The sequence below is a fragment of the Saimiri boliviensis genome, chromosome X, assembly GCF_048565385.1.
Source record: "Saimiri boliviensis isolate mSaiBol1 chromosome X, mSaiBol1.pri, whole genome shotgun sequence".
In the NCBI taxonomy this organism is placed as follows: domain Eukaryota; kingdom Metazoa; phylum Chordata; class Mammalia; order Primates; family Cebidae; genus Saimiri; species Saimiri boliviensis.
Genome location: NC_133470.1, coordinates 6716667 through 6737417, shown reverse-complemented (window position 1 = coordinate 6737417; position 20751 = coordinate 6716667). Strand labels below are relative to the sequence as shown.

Below are 20751 nucleotides of genomic sequence, written 5' to 3'. Positions count from 1 at the left end.
ACATTTAAAGCAGTCTCTAGAGGAAAATATATAGCAATGAGTGCCCACATGAGAAGAAAGGAGAGGTCGAAAATTGACACCCTATCATCAAAATTGAAAGAGCTAGAGGAGCAAGATCAAAAAAACTCAAAACCTAGCAGAAGACAGGAAATATCTAAGATCAGAGCAGAACTGAAGGAAATAGAGACACAAAAAACTCTTCAAAAAATCAATAAATCCAGGAGCTGGTTTTTTGAAAAGATCAACAAAATAGACCACTAGCCAGAGTAATAAAAAAGAAAAGAGAGAATAACCAAATTGATGCAATAAAAAACGATAAAGGGGATATCACCACAGATTCCACAGAAATCCAAACCATCATCAGAGATTATTACAAACAACTCTATGCACATAAATTAGTAAACCTGGAAGAAATGGATAAATTCCTGGACACCTGCACCCTCCCAAGCCTAAACCTGGAAGAAGCCGAAACCCTGAATAGACCAATAACATGGTCTGAAGTCGAGGCAGCAATAAAGAGCCTACCACCCAAAAAAAGCCCAGGTCCAGATGGGTTCACAGCCGAATTCTACCAGACATACAAAGAGGAGCTGATACCATTCCTTCTGAAACTATTCCAGACAATCCAAAAAGAGGGAATCCTTCCCAAATCATTTTACGAGACAAACATCAAAACCCGGCAGAGACTCAACAAGAAAAGAAAATTTCAGGCCAATATCCATGATGAACATAGATACAAAAATCTTCAATAAAATACTGGCAAACCGATTGCAACAGCATATCAAAAAGCTCATCCACCATGATCAAGTAGGATTCATCCCGGGGATGCAAGGCTGGTTCAACATACGCAAGTCCATAAACGTAATTCACCGCATAAACAGAACCAAAGACAAAAACCACATGATTATCTCAATTGATGCAGAGAAGGCTTTTGACAAAATTCAACAACCCTTTATGCTAAAAACCCTCAATAAACTAGGTATTGATGGAACGTATCTCAAAACAATAAAAGCTATTTACGACAAAGCAACAGCCAATATCATACTGAATGGGCAAAAACTGGAAGCATTCCCTTTGAAATCTGGCACTAGACAAGGGTGCCCTCTCTCACCACTCCTATTCAATATAGTACTGGAAGTTCTAGCCAGAGCAATCAGGCAAGAAAAAGAAATAAAGGGTATTCAAATTGGAAAGGAGGAAATCAAATTGTCTCTATTTGCAGATGACATGATTGTATATCTGGAAGACCCCATCATCTCAGCCCAAAATCTCCTGAAACTGACAAACAACTTCAGCAAAGTCTCAGGATACAAAATCAACGTGCAAAAATCACAAGCATTCCTGTACACCCGTAATAGACTTCAAGAGAGCCAAATCAAGAACGAACTGCCATTCACAATTGCTACAAAGAGAATAAAGTACCTAGGAATACAACTAACAAGGAACGTAAAGGACCTCTTCAAGGAGAACTACAAGCCATTGCTCAATGAAATAAGAGAGGATACAAACAGATGGAGAAACATTCCATGTTCATGGTTAGGAAGAATCAACATTGTGAAAATGGCCATACTGCCCAAAGTAATTTACAGATTCAACGCTATTCCCATCAAGCTACCAATGACCTTCTTCACAGAACTGGAAAAAAACACCTTAAACTTCATATGGAACCAAAAGAGAGCCCGCATAGCCAAGTCAACTCTAAGCAAAAAGAACAAAGCAGGAGGCATCACACTACCGGACTTCAAACTATACTACAAGGCTACAGTAATCAAAACAGCATGGTACTGGTACCAAAACAGAGATATAGACCAATGGAACAGAACAGAGGCCTCACAGGAAATACAACATACCCACAACCATCTGATCTTCGACAAACCTGACAAAAACAAGCAATGGGGAAAGGACTCCCTGCTTAATAAATGGTGTTGGGAAAACTGGCTAGCCATGTGCAGAAAGCAGAAACAGGACCCCTTCCTGACACCTTACACCAAAATTAACTCCAGATGGATTAAAGACTTAAACATCAGACCTAACACCATAAAAACCTTAGAGGAAAATCTAGGCAAAACCATTCAGGACATAGGTGTAGGCAAGGACTTCATGACCAAAACGCCAAAAGCAATGGGAACAAAAGCCAAAATAGACAAATGGGACCTAATCAAACTCCACAGCTTCTGCACGGCAAAAGAAACAGTCAGTAGAGTGAAGCGGCAACCAACAGAATGGGAAAAAATTTTTGCAGCCTACCCATCTGACAAGGGGCTGATATCCAGAATTTACAAAGAACTAAAGCAGATCTACAAGAGAAAAACAAACAAGCCCATTCAAAAATGGGCAAAGGACATGAACAGATACTTTACAAAAGAAGACATACAGGAGGCCAACAAACATATGAAAAAATGCTCATCATCACTGGTCATCAGAGAAATGCAAATCAAAACCACATTGAGATACCATCTCACACCAGTTAGAATGGCGATCATTAAAAAATCGGGAAACAACAGATGCTGGAGAGGATGTGGAGAAATAGGAACACTTCTACACTGTTGGTGGGAATGTAAATTAGTTCAACCATTGTGGAAGACAGTGTGGCGATTCCTCAAGGACCTAAAAATAGAAATCCCATTTGACCCAGCAATCCCATTACTGGGTATATATCCAAAGGATTCTAAATCATTCTACTACAAGGACACGTGCACACGAATGTTCATTGCAGCACTGTTTACAATAGCAAAGACCTGGAACCAACCCAAATGCCCAATGATGATAGACTGGATAGGGAAAATGTGGTACATATACACCATGGAATATTACGCAGCCATCAAAAACGATGAGTTCACGTTCTTTGTAGGGACATGGATGAACCTGGAAACCATCATTCTCAGCAAACTGACACAAGAGCAGAAAATCAAACACCGTATATTCTCACTCATAGGCGGGTGCTGAACAATGAGAACACAAGGACACAGGGAGGGGAGCACTACACACTGGGGTCCGTTGGGGGGAAATGGGGGAGGGGCGGGGGGTGGGGAAGTGGGAAGAGATAGCATGGGGAGAAATGACAGATACAGGTGAGGGGACGGAAGGCAGCAAACCACACTGCCATGTGTGTACCTATGCAACAATCTTGCATGTTCATCACATGTACCCCGAAACCTAAAATGCAATAAAATAAAAAAACAAACAAACAAACAAACAAAAACTTAAGACCAATAAAGGCATACGAATGAACTTAAAAGACAATCTTTTACTATAACCTACTGATTTCAACTTGACCAAAATGCCAATAGATGGGACTGTTTTAAAAATTGTAGTAAAAAAAATATATAACATAAAGCTTGCCATCTTAGTCATTTTTCAGAGCACAGTTCTGTGGTGTGTGGTGCGTTCATGCTGCCGTCCACCTGTCGCCACCATCCGTCCCTAGAACTCTTGCATCTTCCCCAACTGAAACCATGTAACTATTAGACACTAACACTCTATGCCCCTTCCCACCAGCCTTCTAAATGATTGTTATCTTTTTGCTTGCTTAGAGAAGCGGTCTGGTCTTGCTATGTTGCTCAAGCTGCAGCTCATTGGCTACTCATAGACATGACCATAGTACACTACAGCCTTAAACCCCTGGCTTCAAGTGATCCTCCTGCCTCAGCTCCCTGAGTAGCTGGGACTATAGGGAGGTATCACCATACCCCATTTATAAGTGATTAATTTTTAAAGAGCAAAAATAAAAGTGAAAGTATGAACCTTTTAAATCAGCTGCCATCCTGAAGTGAGGTGGCAACATACACTTTGATCTGAGTGATGGACAAAGAAACAGCTCCTCCTCCTCCAATGCCATATTTGAGAGAAATTACAGGGGTGGCTTTAAGGAGTCCAACAGGTAAGTCTTGCCTGGAAGAACCCTGTCTCATGGCCATGGCAGTCCTTCTGCCTTTGAATCCATCCACAGCATGTGTCATGGGTGTTTGCCTGAGCAGGGTGAATTGTAAGGAGGCAAGGGTTAGGACAAATGCCATGTGCTGCCTTCCAAGAACTCTCCCCACCTGAGATGCTATTGACTACACCAGCGTCATCTCCACTACCACTGCGGTTTCCTTGGGGCTGTGATGCCGGCACATGCTCTGGAGAGCACATGGCAGGACAGACACTGAAGAGTACTCAGGTGCACAGATCAAAAATGAACAGGAAAGCTCACTTTGTCATAACAAGCAACACTACTGCATGCAAAGTGGATCATCGGAAATTGTCAGTGCTGTCATCCCTTCCCTGGGGAAGCTGAGAGACTGATCCCATCGGGTCTGCAGAGCTCAGCAGAGAGGCACACACTTGGGCCCGGATAGATGACAGATCGAAGTCTCACTTGAGCTCTGCAGGGCAGAGTGCCCAAGAGCAGCACAGGAGTCACAGCCTTACCTCTGGGACTGGCATGAAGGTGAAAGGGACGGCGGTGTGTAAAGCACTTAGCCCAATGCTCAGATCTAGTAAGTGCCCAGGAGGTATCGGTTCTCACCAACAATGGGCTGCGGGATGAGAAGCAACTGCCCTGACTCCATAATCTAAGGCAGGCGTCCCCAAACTGCGGCCCGTGGGCCGCATGCGGCCCCCTGAGGCCATTTATCCGGCTCCCCGCTGCACTTCAGGAAGGGGCACCTCTTTCATTGGTGGTCAGTGAGAGGAGCACAGTATGTGGCGGCCCTCCAACGGTCTGAGGGACAGTGAACTGGCCTCCTGTGTAAAAAGTTTGGGGACGCCTGATCTAAGGGTAAAATCATCAGCTGGATGAGTATTCAGCAGGAAAAGTGAACCCCACAGCAGGAGAAACACATGCTGGATACGAGGCAGCCTATTTCCTGATTGCGTGAGGTCTTTCCCTCACATAGATGCTTTTATATATTTATTCATTTTTTATTTTTTGAGACAGGGTCTTGCTCTGTCACCTAGGCTGGAGTGCAGTGGCATGATTACCACTCACTGCAGTGGTGACCTCCTGCGCTCAAGCAATCCTCTCACCTCAGCCTGTTAAGTAGCTGGGACCACAGGCATGCACCATCAGACACAGATAAATTTTTTATTTTTGTAGAGATGGGGTCTCCCTATGTTGCCCAGGCTGGTCTCAAACTCCTGGGCTCAAGTGATCCTCCTGCCTCAGCCTCCCAAAGTGCTAGGATTATAGGTGTGAGCCACTGGGCCCAGACACACACAGATGCTTTTAAAGAGAATCTCCATCTAACATGTGTGTATTCCCCCAAAATGGCCCAGAAATGTGAAGGTATGAGCTCTTATCAGGGGAGCGCCTCCTCTTGGTTCAGTCTGCCTTGGGTTTTTGAGCTCGCCTGCCTCTCCTACAGATTAAAGCGGGACGCAGTTTCGCAGGACGCCTCCACCCTCGCTGCTGAGTCACCAGCACAGCTTTCTCCCAGAAAGACCACATGGAATGGAGACATTGCTTTGGCTTCTCCAGTCAGGTTCCAGCTGCTCAGAATGACGAGACATGTTCTTCCCTTACAATTTTAAACATGTGTCTACATTTCTTTTCTTTTTTTTTTTTTTTTTTTCCCCTCTGTATCTATGTATCTGTGTGTCTGTTTACTTACCTGTGATGCAATATACATGCAGGTACTGATCTACTTATTTACCTACACTGGGCTTTGTACACAGTTCCTGTACACAGTGCGTGCAGCCCTTGTTATAATGTTAGGGTGCTTTACGCCTCAGAAAACAGACTTTCGCTCCCTGACCTTCTCCTGCAGCCTTCGACCTGCCCAAAGCACGATCTAATCTTCCCCAACCTTTCCATCAAGAAATCCTCCGCCCCCTTGAATGACTGCAGGTCTTAAGATCCCTGTATTCCCAAAAGGTCCTGCGGCTCACCTGCAGGAAGGAACGTTGCACAGAGAGGACAAGAATCTCAACAGACAGACGTTGGGGTTTTCTCCTAAGTCCGTGAGGATTGGATCACAGCCTTTTTGTCCAACCACATTTCTACACAGATTTCAATCAGGCCTATGCAATGAAGACTCCATAAAAGGCCCAAGAGGATGGAGCTTGGGGGACTTCTGGAAGGCAGAGGACACGGAGCTTCCTGGAGGGAGGTGTACCCAGGGAGGGCATGGAAGCTCTTCCCATACCTCGCCCTACATATCTCTTCATGCATATCCCTTGTAACACCGTTTATCATAAATGTGAATGTTTCCCTGAGGTCTGTGAGCCACTCTAGCAAATTAATGGAAGCCAAAGAGGGGGGTCATGGGAACCCCAACTTCAAGGTGGTTGGTCAGAAGTCCCTGAGACTCGGACCTGTGACTGGTGTGTGGCGGGGGTGCAGTCTTGGGGACTGAGCCCTCAACCCGTGGCATGTGATGCTACCTCCAGCTTGACAGTGTCACAACTGAACTGAATCAGAGGCCACCCAGCTGGTGTCTGCTGCAGAAGTGGCTGCTCGCTGGGTGTGTGGAAAACACCCTCCACACATGTGGTCACCGAAGTCTTCTGTGTTGGTTGCCGTGGTGTGAGAGCAGAGGAAAAGCAGTTTGCGTCTTTTCCTACTCACTACCTATCTGGAGACACTGTTTAAATCGTGAATCTCACAGCTGAGAATGTGGCCACATTTTAGATATTCATCACTTGAAGGCAAAGCACAAAACAGGAAACAGGCATGAAGAACTTTCCAGATTCCCGTCTGATGCCAATGCTAGCCTGAAGGAATACTGCAAGCAATGCAGGTAACTGTGGCTAGAAGGATACTCGCCAGAGCTGCTCAGGAATTTTTCATTATTATTCAGCAATTGTGGAAATGTAGATTTTACACCAGTGGATGAACATGCCCTCAAAAATCTACCTTGGCTGAGTTAATTTGAAACTGGGCCCTCTGGAAGGTATCCAGGTTTCTTTATCGGTTCTTTTACATGTCATATGCAAATTTTTATTGAAATCATTTCCCTTTTGTTAAAGGGCCATTGTAGAAAGAGCAGCTGTTGGCTTTCAAAGATTTCTGAGATAAGACTTGGCCCAGGACAGCACACAGATCAGTGGCTGTCCACACCACCCAGGTGCTGAAGAACTCACCACTGCGGCCGTACCGTCTGGCAGGCCAATCTGCTACTTCTTGTAGTGAGGGGCTTTCTGGGAGGCTCTGGTTAGAGCCTGCAGCAGTAGAGACCAGGCACACAGCCACTCTCACCCCTCCACTAAGATGGGCCAAGGCTTGAAGGATCGAGCCCCAGGCCACCTTTTGTTCCCTTCTATGGGGGAAACAAGATCTTTTCTGTCTGGGCCCTGTACTCACCTCCTGGCTCCAGGGAAAAGCCATACTTCTCAAAGATTCTGAACTGAAACCAATCAGCTATCTGGTCCTCCTGAAGAAGCCCCACAACTCAACATGGTGCCCTCTTTTCTGGGCAGAGTCCTTCTGAGCTACCCCAAGTATAAAACCATATTTTGCCATCTCTGCGTGGTGCTTCTCTCCTGGCCACCAGAGTCCTCTGCTGCATTCCTGCCTGGGGCTTCCATTCTTTCGCCTCTGTCCTTAGTCTTCTCCTAAAACAGAGGGTCCCCTGATTTCGCTCTCAGCTCTATGACCACCCAGCAATGCTGTGACTGGGACAACTGTGGTCCCCCTGGGAATGTTGGAAGTGTGTGGAATTAGGGTCTCATGGTTTCCCCTGAAGCAGCTACAGAGCAGGTGGCCTGCCAAGTTCCTGCCTGCACTGTGCTCACTTCCTCCCTGAACATGCCTCTTCCTGCACACGTGTTGCAGGAATGTGCGACATCATGAGCATGTGGCTGCGGGAAGGCAGGGAAAAAATGTAACGGAGCAGTGGCCGCCTTGTCAAATCAAGCAGGAAAATGGGACGGCTGAGTCACCAGCACCATGGAGAACTGGGATTTACAGCGTGTGCTTCTGGGGCAGGTGTCCAACTCCCGCTTGCTGAACTAAAGTACAGGCTGACTTCCAGCCCACAACGACTCAGTCAGTCCTGGAGTCATACATCTGGTGAGGCGGCTGCCCAGCATCTCCAGCCTCCCAAAGCAGGCGGACAGGGTGCCCCGCAGATGAGGGCGGCAGGATCAAAGCATGCCATGCCACTTCTGAAATTCATCGTATCATGAGAAACAAAGGCATGTGAGCAAAGAATGCAGTTCTCTACATCTAGGGTGTGGCCTAAGTTCAAACGGTCCCCACGGTATGATTTTCTTGGTTCTGTGTGGAAAAATTCAACACATTTTGGATTCTTTGTTTTTTAAAAGAGGAATGTGCAACCAGAATGAAGCGAATGGTACCCTGTGCCAGATGGAGGGCCCGTAGAAGTCCCAGGACCCAAACCCTTAATTTTCATTCCCTTTATAATATCTTGAACAAAAAGTTAATCACCTTCTAGTCTGGGAGCAGTTGCTCATGCCTGCAATCCCACCACTTTGGGAGGCCAAGGTGGGTGGATCACTTGAGGTCAGGAGTTTGAGACCTGCCTGGCCAACATGGTGAAACCCCATCTCTACTAAAAATACAAAAATTAGCCAGGCATGGTGGCAGGTTCCTATAATCCCAGCGACTTGGGAGGCTGAGGCAGGAGAATCACTGGAACCCAGGAGGTGGAGGTTGTAGTGAGCTGAGATTGTGCCACTGCACTCCAGCCTGGGTGACAGAGGGAGAGTCTATCTCAAATAAAAATTACCACTTTCTAATATGAAAATGATTTTCCTTTAACTGAGGAAGGAGGATCACTTGAGGCCAGGAGGTCAAGGCTGTAGTGAGCCATGATCGCACCACTGCACTCCAGCCTGCATAACAGAGCAAGACCCTGTCTCAAAAATAAATAAATAAAATAAAGTGAAAGACAATGGCAACTATTTAAACTAATTTGACATTGGATCCTATTAGAAACAGCAAAGAGACGTTTGTGGAATGGCTCAAGATTAGATCACAGAACTAGGCACAGAGGGCTTAGTAATATCACTTCAAATTCCACTGTCCTGAGTGAAAGCCGAACACAAATGCCCTCAGACACATGGTACACAGTCTGGGCTGGGGTAGGATGGTGTGGTCTGGATGCCTCCCCCTGCCTAGACACGTGCATGCTGTCATTTGGAATGGGCTCTCCTACCTTCTTCACCGACAGGTCATGGTCCAAGTCGCTCCCCGAATCCTCTTCGCGCTCCTGTTGCTCCTGCAGGTCCTTCATCTTGATCAGCAGTTCCGCCTTGGGGGCCGATGTGCTGTAGTAGGTGGAATTGGTGGCCAGGGACATAGCCGCAGGCACACAGGGCTCCTCTTTCCTGGGTAAAGGCGTGGGAACTTCAATGAGCTGGGACCGTGCATGCAAACAGCCCTTCTGCACCACCCCCTGGGTTGTGACAAATCAATGCTGGTGCTCACAAAAGGACATCAGCCAGGAAGATGAGACAGCCAAAGGGGGAAAAACAGGTGACAAGGTTAAAACTGAAAACAATCAACCTTGCCAAGTGGACACTCGTAAGTGTGTGAAACAGTTTTTTAAAAAGGCAAAAACTCAAATCAGCAGGAATGCCTAAAATCTTCACCATAGAGGTGAGAGCACAGATGACCTCCGCCAAGAGCCTGGGTCCATGAGGACAAGGACACGTGTGACGTTATCTACAAACATCAACCCTCTCCCTTCCTCCCAGCAGCCCTGTCGGCGCCGCCCTGCCTGGGTCGACTTGGTCCAGCTGCTCCTCCTTGGCTGTGTGTCATGCTCACTCCACCTTCCTACCCGTGAATGATGCTGTGCTGGCAGAACACATGTCAGCAGCAGGGAAGATGCCACCACGCATGCCTTTGCGGTCAAGTGGCTTAAGGAGATATGCCAAAAGTGCTAGTTATAAAACCAATTAAAATATATTCATCAGGCAGGTGTAAATTGTCACAATTTTTTTTCATTTCTATTTCAAGAGATGGGGTCTTGCTCTGTCACCGCACTGGAGTGCAGTGGCGCCATCATAGCTCACTGCAGCCTCCAACTCCTGGGCTCAAGTGATCCTTTCACCTCAGCCTCTTGAGTAGCTGGGACTACAGGTGTCTGCCACCATGCCTGGCTGATTTTTTGTAATTTTTTTTTTTTTTTTTTTGTAGAGACAGGGTTTTGCCATGTTGCCCAGGCTGGTATTGAATTCATGGGTTCGAATATCTGCCTACTTTGGTCTCCCAAAGTGCTGGGATTATAGGTGTGCACCACTGTGCCTGGCCAAATTGTAATACTTTAAAAAATGCAGATGTAAAAAAGTTTCAAATAAATTTAAAAAAATTTCATAAAGAAACACATATATTCCACCTAAGCCCTCACTCTCATGCTGGCACCAGGGATGCATGGGAGCTGGATGAATCTCTGTGGTGGGGCCTCCTGTGCTCTGTAGGATGTCGAGCAGCACCCCTGGGCTCCACCCACAGGATGCCCAGAGCACCCCTCCCCACAGAGACATTTTCAACTGTTCCCCAGGGTAGACAATGACCCCCACTGAGAACAGAGGTCTTATGAGAAAGGAGACCTGTGGCCATCGTCAGAAATCCTGCTGGCCTCCTCAGGCCAAGGCAGTTTGGTGGCCTGCAGTGTGTATTTTCATATTTTCATGTCAGGCCCAAAGTCATCATACCCTGGGATGGGACTACTGACCCTCCATTTCTCTTCCAGGAGGCTCACAAAAAAGCCAAAAAGTGCTAAACATCAAGGGGCCCTTATGAAAATCTGTCTTCCCCAAAGGCAAGCATGAAAACCGAGAAACAGACATGCCCCCTTTCCCTTTACAAGCCTAAGAGATGCCAGGCAGAGTCACGCCCAAGCTGGAAGGCCACGTCTACTCACCTCTCCTCTGTGCTTCTAGGAGAGGGGATTTTGGGGAGCAGCTTCCTCCGCTGCTGGGCTTCTTCCAGGAGGTGCTCATCTTTGGGGAAAATGCCTTCCATCAAGTCCATGGTGGTTTTTATCTTCACACTGGGATCCAGGATGTCGGCCAGGGACTTATCCTTCCCCACGATTTCCCTGGCCAGCTCCTCCGACTTCAGGTCTTCCTCGGTCTTCTCTTTGGCCTTCATGTAGCTGAGCCCCGGAGGGGAGGTGCAGCGGTCTTTCTCAGGGGGCGCCTGGGTGCTTGGGGGCTGGGGCTCGGTCGGCTGGGCCCTGTGTGGGGTCTCGGGCTCAGTGCCCTGCCGCGTGTACAGACAGAAGCGGGAGTAGAACTGCTCGGATGTGCTCAGCGTCTTGATCTGGTCTTTCTCCAGCCCGCGGGGCAGGGCGGGAGGCTCAGCGGGGCGTGCCAGGCTCTGGCGGCTCTCCTTCTCTGGCTGGCTCTCTGAGTGCACAATCTTGATGGGTACCATCTTCACCGTGGTGTTGTTGTCTATCACCCGCTCAATTCTGGAAGAAGAACTGTCTGCTGAAATCGCAAAGCATGCTCTAGCCACAGACCCTGATTGACACATCCCCTCCAGATGGGAACCTGACTCAAAGGCGCTAGCCAGCCACCTGACTCAAAGGCGCTAGCCAGCCGCCTGACTCGAAAGAGCCTCCATGATCCCACATCCTGGATAAGGCAGAGGCCTCAAGAAGCTCCCTCTGACTCCTACCTCTGCCTCCTGACCCCAGCATCCTTTCCATGCTCAAACTGCCAATGCCATCTCTGAGGCATCCCAGGGCATCCTCCAGGGGTTTGCGGAGGGCTGTGAGGACTGTTTAATATCATTTGTCATTCTTCCAATGATAATACAAAGTTTAACAAGCCCTGTTCGGTTAAATGTCCTTTTGCAGGGGAAGCCCACATGGATGGGCATTTTCCAGGATTCCCATCAGTCCTTAGGTTGATACAGGCCTGCGGGCTCCCCTGTAGTTCTCAGGCCCTGGGGAGAGCTCCTTTCCAGAGGGGCTGTGCTTGGGAGTCGGGCCACTGCCCCACTTGGGAGAAGCTCCCTTGCCATGTGCAGGACAGCCCACCCCACACTGTCCTTGTACCCCCCAACCCCCTGTGCTTCAAACTAGCCCTGCACACATTTGCACACCAGTGAGATAGGCTCTCATGGTAAGCAGGGAATCATCAGTTCTGTATTACTCTAAGTCAGTCCCAAAGGACACAGATTTCCTTTTTTTTTTTTTTAGTTTCAGCCAGGTGTGGTGGCCTGTAATCCCAGCACTTTGGGAGGCTGAGGCGGGTAGGTCACTTGAGGTCAGGAGTTCGAGATCAGCCTGGCCAACATGGTGAAACCCTGTCTCTACTAAAAATACAAAAATTAGCTGGGTGTGGTGGTGTGCACCTGTAATCCCAGCTACTCAGGAGGCCGAAGCATGAGAATCACTTGAATCCTGGGAGGCAGAGGTTGCAATGAGCTGAGATTGTATCACTGCACTCTAGCCTGGGCAACAGAGCAAGACTCCATCTCAAAAAAAAAAAAAAAAAAAAAAAAAAAAAAAGTTTCTGGGTGAAAGGGCTAGAGAGGCACCTAAAGCACCCCTGGAGGGCTGGGGGAAAGATAACAAGAGGAACAAGCCCGGCAATGCCGTGGTCCCGCATTGGGGGCAGCCCCGCACTGGCTGCTCTCAGTGGCACCAGGCTGGACCACACTAACCAGGGCTTTCAAGAGCTTTTCAGAGCATTGGAGAAGCAGCCCCATCTGCCGGGGGTCAGGAGGGAATTAAAAAGGAACAGTCCAAACTCCACAACCCCAAATGAGGATGTGTTTCTAATGAAGTCCACCCAACACTGCACCTACAACATTACACAAAGGAACCCAATTTTCCATAGCACAAGGGCAGCCACGATGCTCTAAATGTAATGCTGTGTTCTCTCTTTCACTGGTGACTGGGAATGCAGGAGGGCTCTTTCCCTATCCACAAGGGAGTGGTGCTCAGGCTGAGATGAACTGTGTATTTTCCTTCCTCTCTCTAGTAGGGTCCATTAACATCGTATGTGTTTTATCTAGGGACTCACAGACAGTCCTCACAACTGCTTCCTCGTGAAGAAAATTTACAAAGTCTAAATGTGAAAAATATTGCTTAGGTAGGTCAGACTTATGAAGGAAAATCCCAGCCAGGTGCAGTGGCTCACGCCTGAAATCCCAGCACTGTGGGAGGCTCAGGTGGGAGGACTGTTTGAGCCCAGGAGTTTGAGACCAACCCAGGTAACACAGAGACCCCCATCTCTCTGTTAAAATAATAATAATAATAAATGGAGGAGGAAAACCCGGCCACCTTATCCAAGCAGCAGCAAAAGCAGAAGCCTCTGTACTCCCTCATCATCCCAGAAACCCTGCTCGCCTAGTACTGACTTTCACATCAGCCTATGCTGATGTGAAAGTGTCCCCTTTCTGTGCAGAAATTTGATGTGACCAATAGAAAAAATTAAACAACATAATCAAATCTCCCTTCACAGGTTTTAAAATACTGGGAAAGAGGCCAGGTGCAGTGGCTCATGCCTGTAATCCCAGGACTTTGGGAGGTTAGGCGGGTGGATCACTTGAGGTCAGGAGTTCGAGACCAGACTGGCCAACATGGCGAAACCCTGTCTCTACTAAAGATACAAAACTTAGCTGGGTGTGGTGGTGCAGGACTGTAGTCCCAGCTACTTGGGAGGCTGAGGCAGGAGAATCACTTGAACCTGGGTAGCAGAGGTTACAGTGAGCCCAGATCACACCAATGCACCCCAGCCTGGGTGATAGAGCAAGACTCTGTCTCAATCAATCAATCAACCGAATAAATATGTAGATTTCAACATAATCCTCAAAAGTAGTATGTTGAAATCGAACCCCCAAGGTGATGGTGTTAGGAGGTGGGGCCTGAAGGAGCTGCTGAGGTCATGACGGGGGAGCCTCATGAAGGGGATGAGTATTCTTAGAAAAGGGATCCCAGGGAGCCCCTCTGCCTCTTCTGCCATGTGAGCACACAGCGAGAAGCAGTCATCTGAGACAGGAATGGCTCTTCACCAGACACCAAATCTGCCATGCCTTAATCTTGAACTCCTAGCCTCCACAACTGTGAGACACAAATTTCTCCTGTTAATGAGCAGTGCAGTCCATGAGATCTTATTATAGCAGCCTGAAAGGAGTAAGACACTTTCCTTTCAGAACCTTACAATGTTACCAGTTGAAAGGATAGTTGAGTGATCTCCAGAAACGTTTTAAATGATGCAACGCCCAGTTTTGGCCCACAGATAAAGCTGTGGTTACAGTGCCACAGCTGGAGATACAGGATCAGTATCAGTCATATGTTTTCTCTGCTGAGTTGTTTAGAAGCTAAGAAAAAAAATGACTTGAGACTCTACAGCAGTGAGGTCCCAGAGAACTTTCTGCAGCGAGAATACCTGTTATCTGACTGAGGACTTGTATTCATTGACTTGGTTTCCTTCCTCTCTCTTTTTTTTTTTTTTATTTTAAGAGAAGTCTCACTCTGTTGCCAGGCTGGAGTACAGTGGCATGAACTCGGCTCACTGCAACCTCTGCCTCCCAGGTTCAAGCGATTCTCCTGTCTCAGCCTCTTGAGTAGCTGGGACTACAGGCGTGCACCACCATGCCCAGCTAATTTTTGTATTTTTAGTAGAGACAGGGTTTCACCATGTTGGCCAGGATGGTCTTGATCTCCTGATCTCATGTTCTGCCCGCCTTGGTCTCCCAAAGTGCTGGGATTATAGGTGTGAGCCACCACACCCGGCCGACTAGGTTTTCTTTGCCTCACGTTTACACAGCACAAGCGACAGTGGGTCCTGTGCCGGGCATGCGGCTCTATAGCAGGGTTCCCAGCCTAAGAGCAGCTGGCATCTGCGGTCAGACAATGCTCTGTGGGGGACGTCCTTGCACTGCAGACGCTGAGCAGACTGCTTGGGCTCCACTACTAGATGTTGAGAGCACTCCCACCCCCATCCCACTTAGGACAACAAAAAGTGTTTCTGGACATTGCCCAATGTCCCCTGGGGGCCAAAATTGTCCTCCACCTCCTAGGTTGAGAGCCATTGCTCTAGACATCAAGGCGGAAATTCTCCCCATCCATTTCTCAGTCCTTCAAGGCACTCGAGGAGGTGGTGTTTGCATGGGAAGAAAACTAAATAGCCAGCACTTTTTTGCACAGGGTCTCACTTTGTCACCCAGGCTGGAGGGCAGTGGTATCATCATGGCTAACTGCAGCCTGGACCTCCCAGGCTCAGGTGATCCTCCCACTTCAGCCTCCTCCCTGGGAAGCTGTGACTATAGGTGTGCACCATCACGCCTGGCTAATATTTTGTAGTTTTAGTAGAGACAGGGTTTTGCCATGTTGCCCAGGCTGACCTCGAACTCCTTGGGTTCAAGCAATCCACTTGCCTTGACCTCTCAAAGTGCTGGGATTACAGGTGTGAGCCACCATGCTGGGCCCTGCTCTTGAAAGGTCAAGCACCTGACTGACTTCCATCAACATCTCAATGGACGCAGTAATTCCATGCCTGAAATCCTGATGATAGCACCATGAAATGTGATTGAGTATTCTTCTGCTTTAACAAAAGGCATAAACCAGCTTAGCTTTCTAACATTAAAAAAAATCTGGAAGAAAAGGAGTAAGAAACACTGGACACCATAAAAAATACCAATTTCACCTAAAGGTCACATGCTTAGGTTAAACTCAATTCCAATCACAAATACTGACTGCATTAAAACAACAACGCACAAAAACGCACCTCTAACCTGCATATCCTGTGGGTAATGTACATAAAAATGCATCTGGATTGGAAGAAGGGGAAGATGGACCACCTACTTCACATCTCCCACCATTCCCTGCAGGAAACAGCAGCCCACCACTGAGGTAAAAATCCAACCAGCACTGAAGCTGCACTTTCTTCCACACAATTATTCCCCAGGACTAACTTTAAGCCCAATGCCTTCAGCTAAAGCAAGGTGCCCAGGTGATACCCCAGAAAGACCCACTGTGAACCCACATCCCATGGAAGGAGCCTCATGGGGAGGGAACACCGCAAGTGGCCCCATCGCAGGACAGTACCTGGTCGAATCCTCATCCTGGATGAGCAGGGGAGGTTTGTCCGTCAGCTTCTGGGGGGCGAACTGAGGTGAGGGGGAGCGCGAGGTCTCCATGGCGGCTGTCTGCAGGCGCAGGTGCTGCTGCTTGGGAGGGAGCAGTGCTTCTGGCAGAGGACGGGATGTGTCCCCGCTCACATGCTGGCTGCCACGCTCACAGGCGGTGGCCTTCGGGGTGTCCTGGGGCTGGGTACTGCTGAACACAGAGGGGCTGTGGGAGAGGGACAGGTGGGCCACACACACGTCCAGGGACGCAGGGGATGGCGTTGGGAAGGGCCTGTTGGGGACAGCCAGGGGAACGTCAGCAGGTGTGCTATCTGTGGCCCTGTACCTCCTGGGCTCGCGCTTGGGTGGTGGTGGCCTCTGTGGGGCTGGCCTCTTGGTGAGCAGTGCTGAGCTCACTGGCCACGAGTCCTGTCCCTGAGCGTGCAGGGGCGAGCCGGGACTCTGGGCTCGGGGTCCCAAGTCTGCTGGGGTGCTCTCCTCTGAGTATCTATAATCTCGAGGTAGGGTTCCTGCTCGTCCTCGGACCTCCTGGGGCAGCTCTGGGGCTCCCTGGGAGTGAGATAGTTCAGAGAATGCGGGTGGGTTCGGTGCGCTCTGACTTGGTGGGTACTGCTGTGATCCTGGGCTGCCTTCCTGACACCGGGCATCTGCTTGTCTAGAGGAAGAACAAGTACGAATCAACCAACAAATCCAGTAACACCCTCCTGCCACAAGGTACTGGACCTGGATCTTCACAATCCCCTTAAGCCACTTTCTTTTCTTTTTTTTTTTTTTTTTTTTTTTTTTGAGAGGGAGTTTCGCTCTTGTTACCCAGGCTGGAGTGCAATGGCACGATCTCGGCTCACCGCAACCTCCGCCTCCTGGGCTCAGGCAATTCTCCTGCCTCAGCCTCCTGAGTAGCTGGGATTACAGGCACGCGCCACCATGCCCAGCTAGTTTTTTGTATTTTTAGTAGAGACAGGGTTTCACCATGTTGACCAGGATGGTCTCGATCTCTCGACCTCATGATCCACCCACCTCGGCCTCCCAAAGTGCTGGGATTACAGGCTTGAGCCACCGCGCCCGGCCCCTTAAGCCACTTTCAGGAGTGAAATCCATATGCACGTTCCCACATCTTTCTCTACTGCAACTCCTGTGCAAGCTGGGGAGTTTGGATACACCTCAGACAACATGAGGCTGTTGACTGGCATGTCCCACAAGAGAACATGAAGCATTCAAGACACAGGCACACACATCACACACACATCACACACATATCACACACACACACACACACACACACACACACACACAGCATTTGTTTTTGCAGAAATAAATGAAGAAAAATTTTAGAAACAACATGAATGTGAAAATGTTCACATATGGCTATATTCAGAAATACTTACTTCAAGTTACAGTATTTTTATGTGGCTTATGGAAATTTGCCATATACAAAGAGGTAAATCTTTCTAAGATGAGTCGCAAACCAATTCTTTAATAAAACCTTGAAAATCAGTACTGTATTATGAAAAATAAGACCAACAAAGGTTCTTTTTAGAGTTGGGGTCTCGCTCTTGTCACCCAGGCTGGAGTGCCATGGTGCAATCACAGCGTGCTGCAGCCTCAAACTCCTAGGCTTGAGAAATCCTGCCCCCTCAGCTTCCCAAGTAGCTGAGGCTACAGGTGCTCACCACCATACCTGGCTGACTTTTAACATGTTTGTAGAGATGGGGTCTCACTGTGTTGACCAGGTTAGTCTCAAACTCCTGGGCTCAAGTGATCCTCTTGCCTGCCTCCCAAGTAGCTGCAACTGCAGGTACACATCACCACACTCGACTACTTTTTGTATTTTTAGTAGAGATGGGGTTTTGCCATGTTGGCCAGGCTGGTCTCGAACTCCTGCCTTCAAGCCATCCACCTGCCTCAGCCTCACAAAGTGCTGGGATTATGGGCATGAGCCACTGCACCCAAGAAAGGTTATTTCTTTCAGAAGTGGCCATGACTCATGGATCTTCCCATTACTATCCCATATCACATGTACATATGTTTATATGCACACACATGCATAAGCATGCCTGCAGCACACACAGGCAGGCCTCACATGTGTGTTTATCCATGCTATAGCAAAATCTCATGGGCTAGCAACTGTCAATGTTTCAACGAATCAGCTCAGCACGGCTTTGCTGGCACATGGCTCTTTCTGACCCAACAGAGTAAGAAACCAGCCTCTGCTTCAGGGAAGGAGCTACTAAAGGTCATCCTCATCAGAAGATGACCTTTGAGCTCTTAAAGGAGATCTGAACAAGGGCAGCAAGCGGTCTAAGTGTGAAGCAGAAGAGACGATCCTCTTCTTCCCGGCACCCAGCGCCTACATAGAGCTTCGTTCCAGGACCAGGGGCTGCACTGCCTCTGAACTTGTGTCTTGGAACAATGTGGATGTGTCACCTGGTGTTCTGAGCCTCAGAGATGCCCCAGCCCACCCAGACTGCGCACAGCAAATCAAGTACCCTGTGGCTGTCATGTTGCTGTGTCCTCAGGAAAAGTCCCTCGGGGTTTAATGAATACCCAATGCCCTCCCCTCCCTGCTGTAAGGAGGCTGTGGCCATGTGCCCTCCAACCTGTGCTACTGGGAGCATGGGAAGGGCTGGGTGCCATTACCCCAAAGTCAGGAGCTCAAGTCCTCAAGGTCTGGAAGAGGACAGAAGAGTTCAAGTCTTGTTGAAGACACAGCACAGGCTTACAAAACAAGCTGTAACCAAACAGCTCAACCTCAGAGCTACAGACAACAGCAACCCAACTCAAGGACGCCGGAGTTCTCATGTGCACTGGGCAGACCCTAACAAACTCCTAACTTGAAGTGTTATCAAAATAACTTGAATGGCTAAATGCGGTGGCTCATATCTGTAATCCCAGCACTTTAGGAGGCTGAGGTGGGCGAATCACTTGAGGTCAGGAGTTCGAGATCAGCCTGGCCAACATGGTAAAACCCTGTCTCTACCAAAAAATACAAAAATTAGCTGGGCATGGTGGTGTGTGCCTGTAATCCCAGCTACTTGGGAGGCTGAGGCAGGAGAATGACTTGAACCTGGGAGATGGAGGCTGCAGTGAGCTGAGATCACACCACTGCACTCCAACCTGGGTAACAAAGTGAGACTCTATTAAAAAACAAAAACAAAACAACAAAAAAAACTTGAACACATTTATGCATGGGTTAGAGAACAATACATCTGCCTGGTTACAAAATACGGAATGACATCATTAAAATGCTGCCAAATTGACTTGCATTCTGAGAAGTGCTCTCACAGGTCAGATGTCTCCCCTACATTGCATTTCAATATTCGATGGCTCAGTATTCAATATTCCATTTCATTTCTATATTATTAATTAATTAATTTTTGAGACAGGGTCTTGCTCTGTTGCCCAGGCTGGACTGCACAATCTGGGCCCACTGCAGCTTCCACCTCCCACCTCAACATCCCTAGTAGCTGGGACCACAGGTATGCATCAGCACACTCAGCTACTTTTTGTATTGTTGTAGAGATGGGGTTTCGCCATGTTGCCCAGACTGGTCTCAAACTCCTGGACTTGAGGGATCCACCTGCCTTGGCCTCCCAAGTGCTGGGATTACAGGTGTGAGCCACTGTGCCCAGCCTCAATGTTTCAGTGTTCAATAATTCATTTCATTTCAAAAAGTTGACGTACACTTGAACTTTTTTTCCCTTTTAAAATTCCTGAAGTGCCATGTATTAGTTCATTTTCGCACTGTTGATAAAGACATACCCCAAACTGGGAACCAAATGAGGTTCAATTGGACTTACAGTTTTACATGGCTGGGGAGGCCTCAGAATCATGGTAGGAGGCAAAAGGCACTTCTTACATGGCAGTGGCAAGAGAAAACGGAGGTAGCAAAAGTGGAAACCCCTGATAAACCCATCAGATCTCGTGAGACTTATTCACTCTCATGAGACTAGCATAGGAAAGACCAGCTCCCATGATTCAATTACCTCCCCCTGGGTCCCTCCCACAACACGTGGGAATTCTCAGAGATACAATTCAAGTTGAGATTTGGGTGGGGACACAGCTGAACCCACAGCTGTGGGTTGATATCACACCACATCGTAGAAATAGAATTAAATGAACTATGATTTATTACTAAAATCCAAGTGCCTTTGGTCACCCGCTAATTAACAAGGAATGCTATTTGCAAAGTGCCTTCTGCAGCAGTGCTCCGAGGTCCATCTAGAAACAAAAGAGAACTCCCCTTCAGGGAGCAAAGCCCCTGTGAAAAGTGAACAATGACATGGAGCAAAAGACCACCGAGAAACCAGGTAGCAGGCTGGCTCTTGGCTTCTCTTCTGGTCAGAAGGCGCCCAGAGGCTCCGTCCCATCTTCCTAGAGGACCGCCCTACAGGAGCGGGGTGCTCTGTTCTCAGGGGAGTGGTGTGTGCTGCGTCATCACTTCCCACACCAGAAACGCAACAACGCAGGGCACTCCGTCCTAACATTGCACTTTATTCAGACCTGCAGCAGCACCACGACGCCTGGACCAAGTTTGTCCCCCACCCCTACCTTGCAAAGTCAAGTTATAAAATCACTAATTGGTTTTTATTATCCCAGTTGATAAGAATCTGGGAAATCAGGGTCACCAACACAAAGAAAAGGACCAAAAATGGGAATTCAGGACTCTGCTGAAGTCATACTCCAACTTTGGTTTTTAACTGGTCCCAAGAGGCAGCTCTGTAGATTGTGTGTGTGATTTGTCTATGTTGTGC

The 20751-nt window shown here is 48.2% G+C and overlaps 1 protein-coding gene across 8 annotated transcripts in view; it reads right to left on the bottom strand.

The window, feature by feature from the left end:
- Positions 1-20751, bottom strand: part of SHROOM2 (shroom family member 2) — a 165103-nt gene that overhangs the window by 8827 nt on the left and 135525 nt on the right. For 7 of the 8 annotated variants that reach the window (XM_039475513.2, XM_039475512.2, XM_010336253.3 and 4 more), the window contains 3 exons: positions 15960-16655; positions 10815-11366; positions 9102-9273 (listed from right to left, as the gene is read on the bottom strand). In XM_039475513.2, coding sequence (XP_039331447.1) covers positions 9102-9273; positions 10815-11366; positions 15960-16655 — 1420 coding nt within the window. The remainder of the gene's footprint in view (positions 1-9101; positions 9274-10814; positions 11367-15959; positions 16656-20751) is intronic. The other variant, XM_074392081.1, reaches the window with a different exon arrangement.